This window comes from Crocuta crocuta, unplaced genomic scaffold (genome assembly GCF_008692635.1).
Source record: "Crocuta crocuta isolate KB4526 unplaced genomic scaffold, BGI_CrCroc_1.0 scaffold48, whole genome shotgun sequence".
NCBI lineage: Eukaryota > Metazoa > Chordata > Mammalia > Carnivora > Hyaenidae > Crocuta > Crocuta crocuta.
The window spans coordinates 10,043,882-10,050,695 of NW_027533089.1; the positions used below are offsets into that span (position 1 = coordinate 10,043,882).

The window sequence follows — 6,814 nt, forward strand, 5'->3', positions numbered from 1 at the left end:
TGGAAACTAATTTGACAATAAACTATTTGAAAAAAAATAAATAAAATGCACTCCATCAAGTGAAAAAAAAAATAAAATATGTACTCTTTCAAAAAAAAAAAAAAAAGGATGGAGACACAGAGCAAATTTTCATCTTTTGTAACAGAATTATGGAGTCACACTCTCAAGACAATGTGTGTGATAGTTCAGAGTATGGTTTTTAAGTCCGTATCTTCTAGAGATTCATGCTGAAATATTTACAAGTAAACTGATAGAATGTCTGGGATTTACCTCAGAATAATCCAGGGACAGTAGAAGTATAATGTAACAAGATCGTCCGTGAGGTGTTAGTTGTTGATATGTGTCCTTAGCAGCATATCCTACCTGATATGTGTCCTTAGCAGCTTATCCTATCTTACATTACCTGATCTCTAAAATGAAGATGATAAAATCTATCACATGGGACTGTTGTGTTAATTCAATTAAAATAATAAGTTATATGGCCATTATGTAACACATGAGGTACTCAAAAATTAGTACTATTTGATCTATAAATGGGGGGAAAATCAAGGTATCTTCTCTCTTAAACATGAAACATTTGCTTTCTTGGTGTTGTGTTTCCCCAATTGAGTATATTAACTTGGATTTTGTTTTGACAGCTCAGGTGCCTAAAAGGTCAGAGGGTCTTCTCAGGCCAGCCTCCTTTTGATGGAATCCACATTGTCAACCATTTAATAGGAGATGACGAATCATTCCATTCCTCTGATGAAGATTTTATAGATAATTCCTTACAGGAGAGTGGTGTTGGTTTTCCTTTGCACAGAAAATCTGGCCCAGCGTCTTTGGACACCACTGTGGCAGATGGTAGTGAAAGCGAAACAGAAGACAGTGTGCTGGAGACCAGAGACAGCAACCATATGGCTCGAAAGGAGCAGCCCCCAAGAAGAGAGTCATACTCAACCACTGTCTGACCATCACTGTGAACTAGACTGTGGAGTTTTTTAAGGGATCAGTTATCATATGATTAAGGGTTTTTGGAACATATCAGTTTCACATGTACATACATATATACATATTTACATACATATATACACATATATATAAATATATTTTGCTGTCTGCCTTTTTATCTTTGCCAAATCTTCACCACTGACTTACCATTGCCATAAAGTAGACTTGAATATGGTTAATGGGAAAAAGATTCTAACAGTATTACTGAATATTAATGTTTCTTGTTTAGAAATGTAATTATGTCTATATGTGGGAAGCATTTTCAAGTTTAGAATGATGGAAAATTGAATTTTCTTCAGACAAAACTGCTCTTGTGCAATATTTCAAGCTCATTCAACAAACTGCATATTTATGTTTATCAATTTGTTTTCATAGCAGCTATCTACAAATATTTGACCAAGATATACATGTAACTTATCTTGTGTTTTTGTGTTGAGGGAATTTTTTTTCTAGTTAAAATTACTGTTTTAGTAGTGGGCCACTGAAAGCTTCCAGCCACAAAGCCTTTTTTCCATGTAATTTTACAAACACAAATTAATGGTCATCTGTCTTGAGAGTTTTAAGTTTTGTTTTAATTTCTAACTTTTATGTGCATATAATACTTCCAGGTCGTTGCCTGCTGGTCAGAGGAGTAGGTTAACTATAAGTAAATTGTGTTTTTGTCCATATTTATAAATCACCCAACACTGAACATCATTTTATATGGAGAATGTATGTGTTGCAAAATGACTGCCTTTCAGCATTCTAACCGGACTTCTGTAAATAATAGTTTAAAAGAAAATTGAAAATGAAACCAAACACTAATATTTTAATAGCTTTAGTATTTTGCTTAGCGTTCAACACTAGCAGATTCATAAGTTAACTAATGCTTGTTCAAAAACACTATTGGCGATATATTTTACTTCATGTGTATATAACTAATAAATTTTTCATGATGAAAGAGGTTATAGCACGTATTACTTAGTGCTAATATCTACTTAATGTATTTAAGCAATGGACTGATGTCCAAGATACACAAAAATTATATCTGCAAATAATCTACAAGCATTATCTTCAGATTCTCTAGTTACTAATCATAGATAAAGCCATAAGAATTCTTTCCTACCAGTTCTTCCTTTTTATCATCTAGACTTTTTTTCCTAGAAGTCTGAATGCCTGTCATTGATAAATTGGTGGAAATACCAAATTACACTTAGATTGTGTAAAAATAACAAGAATGTGTTGACTGGATGCTTTCCACTCTCATTTTCATCAGCAGCCTATGGAAAAAACAATAGCCTTCAAGGATAAGAGGAAAGTAGAATTCTGTATATATGGAGATACAACTTTGCACAATACATTGCATGCAGGAAAAAAAATGTATATGACAGAATGGATTCAAAGAGACAAAATAGTTTTTTATCTAAACATAGGAGTTAAGCCTTATGGCATATCACAGATTAGGCTTTTCCAGCAAGTCTTTTGCTTGGGAAACAAGATTGAAAATATGCCTGTTTTGTCCATATTTCCAGGCTAAATTCTAGTGATTCATTTATCTATGGTCACAAATTCGTAAGTAGCAGAGCCAAAATGTTAATTGGTATCTCTGACACCAAACTGAAAAGACCCAGCTAATGAGTTTCTCAATTCTCTACTTTTCTGACAATGTGATTGAAATGTTTCCTGAATATATTATAGATCTATATCTATGTATAGATACTAGTACCAACATTCATAAACTCTACACAGCTTATGAGTGTAGATACTGTTAATAGAATCGTCTGACTGGTGCTTTTGGGATTCTCTTTTGGGGTTCATTACTGTTAGCCTAGATGCTGTTGATGCCCATCAACAGGTAAAATGAGATGAGTCATGGCTACATGATTGTTTTGACCCCCACATCAAGAAATCTAAATGATCTAGACCAAGGGTCAGCAACTACAGCCCATGAGCCTATTCAAGCCAGCTTCCTGTTTTTACATGACCTACAAAGTAAGAGTGGTTTTTAATTTTTAAATACTTGGGGGGGGGGAATTTTCAAAACAATAATGTGTCACATGAAAATATATAAAATTGTGTCAATATATAAAATTTCTTGGAGCCTCCCCCCTGGCTTATCCATTTACATATGGTCTATGGCTGCTTTTGTGCTATCATGGCAGACTTGAGTAATTACAACAGAGACCATATAGCACAAACAGCCTAAAATAGCTGCTATCTGGCACTGTAGAGAAAACGTTTGTGGACCTTTGGTTTACATAATCTAAAATGTAGGTTTACTTCTTAAGTTTGTCTTCATAGAAGATTGAACTCTTTGCTTTTACTGTTGAACTAATGGTTTGGAAGCCTAAGATTTCCTAGTGGTTCTTAAACTGGTAACTATTCAAAATGGGAAATGTTCCAGCTGTTTTATGTCATGAAGTCTCGGATGCCAACGACAAATTTGGAAGGATGTCTGTACCTTTGGAAAGAAAGGGAAGAATTCCAGAATCCCAGCACTGTTCTTTGAAGCATGCATATTGAGGGGGTGCCTGAGTGGCTCAGTCGGTTAAGAGTGAAGCATGCATATTGACCTTTAGGGTTTGCCTCAATGAGTCAGTGTTATATTTTGACTTTAAAGTAAGGACCTCGTTCTAGAATCGCGTTTGAATTCTAAATTGGAAAGATATTTTCAGAGCATTTCTGAAGTACTATTTTCTGGTTAGGAATTAGGTTTTAAAAGAATCATGGTAAATAAACCTTAATCCATTGATAGTCTTATAATTTGGACAATGAAAAATAGAAACAACAATCCTCTCATGCAAGAGCTTTGATTCAAATACTCCTTAGAAGAGTTTAAAATCTTCCTGGTTTTTTGGATATAATAGGATACTATCCCCTGATTTGACATTCAGATTAAGACTTCTGAGGTATTGGAAAATGTTCTCTTGGTAGATTTTATTTAATCTCTGGTACTTTGTGTCATTTAAATGTTACTCAGTTAAACACCTAGAGTTGACTAATATTCGGGGAGGAAAAAGTGAGTAAAATAAATAACAAACTCACCCAGAAAAGTACTCTCTTAGGATAGCTACCTTCTTCATGTCGTTGCCATCTAGGTTGAAACACTAAAGGTAGAGGCTACAGGTGATCTGAATAAAGTGGAAACTGCAGTTGAGGTGATGAAACAGAACTTTTAGATCAAGCAAATATTTCCACAGCGTTTTAAAAATCATTGGTAAACTTCTCTTCCTGAAAAAAGCAGTCAAAGGTAATACATGGCACAATTTCTACCCTGATGGATATTAGGTACTTAGTGTTTGATGATTAATTGAGACATCAAGTGTCAATTAACTGGCAGGCTGGTTTGGAAGAAGAAAACCAACTTTCTCTTAGCTCGAGCTTGCAGCTTGTTACTCTCCAGATAGTGCCTTTGAAAACAAAGTCTAGGCCTTTTAAAGTTTTTTATTTCTAACATCGTAAGAAATGAACTGGTTCCATATTCTCCTTTATCTTTTACATAATACTTTATAATTTGCAGATTTAAAGTAAAATAAGTATATGAATTGTGTTTTGGTAAAGCCCTTTCATGGCCAGCTTGATTATTGCGTACTACCAGACGTCAACGGCTAATGTTTTATGAAATCAGTGATTTATTTTATTAAAAGTGTGCTTTAGCCTGAAAGTTCTTGCTGCCCTATCATTAACAAAACAGAAAGCTTTTTAAACTAATTTTAATTTTAATTCATTCTCCTGAAATTAAAATTCCTGGTTAGAAGTGGAGTGGATGCTATTTATAATCCAACTTTTTACATTACTTTCATTGATCTTCCTATCCTTTCTTTTCACTCCAAAGAAAAGATGATAGAATAATGCATTAGATACACTATACAGATGCACAATTATAATGTTTTTCATTTTACTGTTGGAATTTCTTATAACATTGTATGATAACCTGAAATGTTTACTTGTGCCTTTGCTTTAAACAATTATTAAAGTTTTTCATTTTATAAGAATTTCTGTTTCCTTAAACTATTCAACCTAAAAGGGGAGAGGTGTGAAAACACCGTTAAAAAATGCTTGGCCTTATATCACATATTCATTAGTGAGGTTTGTGCTCTATAGGTACAGGGACCGTATTCACCTGGCCCACCACGTATAATTAGTGCCAAACAGAGAGCCTGGTACATGGCATTTTTCAATTTAATGAAAGACAAGATATCTAGATTAGTTATTTCCTTTGAGGAACATGCCAACTTTTTGAAAAAAGTAATAGTGATATTTTCATCTCACACTGCATTTTAGGTGATTAGCAACTAAGTCAATAAATATATTCAGATATCTAATTTGAATGTGCTATTGTGAGAAGAAAGTTACGCTTTCTGCATCTTTATAACAATGTTAATATCATTTAGTTCAGAAGCAGTAGTTCACTATATATTCTGCTTTATTCCTAAAGGATTTAAGAGACTATATAAAGGTGTATGAAATATAACAAGATAGTCCTAATCCAGAGTCTGTTCACCTTGGCACTATTGACTTTTGAGACCAAACTGTGGCAGAGACTGTCCTGTATTGTACATCATAGGGATGTTTGGTAGCATCCTTGGCTTCTACCCACTGGATGCCAGTAACCACCCCTCCTTCAGTTGTGACGACCCAAAAGGTCTCAAGTTGTTGCCGATGTGCCCAGTAAGGAGGAGTGAGAATGGAAATCACCCCTGGTTGAGAATATGTGGTATAAATTTAGAAGGGGGTCAAAAAAACAATAACTAGGGCCAAAACTAAAAATATATACATTTATTGAAGATAGATTGCAAATTTTGACTCTTTTTAGTAGTATGAAAAGTAACACCTGACCCATGATAAGTGCCAGTTCACACTTACTAGGATGGCAATTAAAAAAGAAAGAGTTGGCAAGGATATGGAAAAATTGGAACTCCTGCATTGTTGGGAATGTAAAGTGGTACAGCCATTGTGAAAGTTCTGGCAGTTCCTCAAAAAAGTTAAACAATTATTTGATTCAACAATTCCACGTCTAGATGTATACTCAAAAGAGATTCAGACAGATATTTGTACACCAATGTGTTCATAACAGTATTATAATAGCCAAAAGGTAGAAACAACACGACCATTATTTTTTTAGAGAGAGAGAGAGAGAGAGAGTGTGTGTGTGTGTGTGTTTGTGTGTTTGAGCTGGAGAGAGGGGCAGAGGGAGAGAGAAAATCTCAAGCAGGCTCTACACTCAGGACCATTATAAACAGATGAAAGAGTAAAATGCAGCATACATACAATGGAATATTACTCAACTATTAAAAATGAAATTCTAATACATACTATAATATGGATCAACCTTGAAAATATGCTAAGTAAAATAACCTCAACACATACTATGGTTCCACTGATAGGAAGTACCTAGAATAGCAAATTCAAAGAGACAGAAATAGAGTAGATGTTATAAGGGGATAGGGATGTAGGAGAAAGGGGACTTAATGTTGAATAGATACAGACCTTTTTGGGGTGATGAAAAAGTTCCAAAAATGGATAGTAGCAATGGTTTCACAACACAGAATGTATATAGTGCTGAGTTGTACCCTTAAAAATTGTTAAAATGGTAAAAAAAAAAAATTAGGCATGTTAATAAAGGCAGCTTATAATTAAATATGTTCAAATAAAGATATATCGAAGGAGAAAGAAACCAAAACCTTAATAGTTATAAAACTACTGAAAAAAAATTTGATACAGATTTCTAACTATCGCAACTCAAGTTTGTGTTCATGAAACCTGACAAATCACAGAATTCTATGGCCGCCTTGCTGCTCCTTGAACACCGTACTCCCATCCAGAGGCTTCTCCTTCCTGGAAT

General features: G+C 34.3%; 1 protein-coding gene across 5 annotated transcripts in view; it reads left to right on the forward strand.

The window, feature by feature from the left end:
* The window catches only part of EVI5 (ecotropic viral integration site 5), a 208,024-nt gene extending 203,066 nt beyond the window's left edge, over window positions 1-4,958 (forward strand). For 4 of the 5 annotated variants that reach the window (XM_077746019.1, XM_077746021.1, XM_077746022.1 and 1 more), the window contains one exon: window positions 639-4,958. In XM_077746019.1, coding sequence (XP_077602145.1) covers window positions 639-950 — 312 coding nt within the window. In that variant the 3' untranslated portion in view covers window positions 951-4,958. The remainder of the gene's footprint in view (window positions 1-638) is intronic. The other variant, XM_077746023.1, reaches the window with a different exon arrangement.
* The last annotated feature ends 1,856 nt before the right edge of the window (window positions 4,959-6,814 follow it).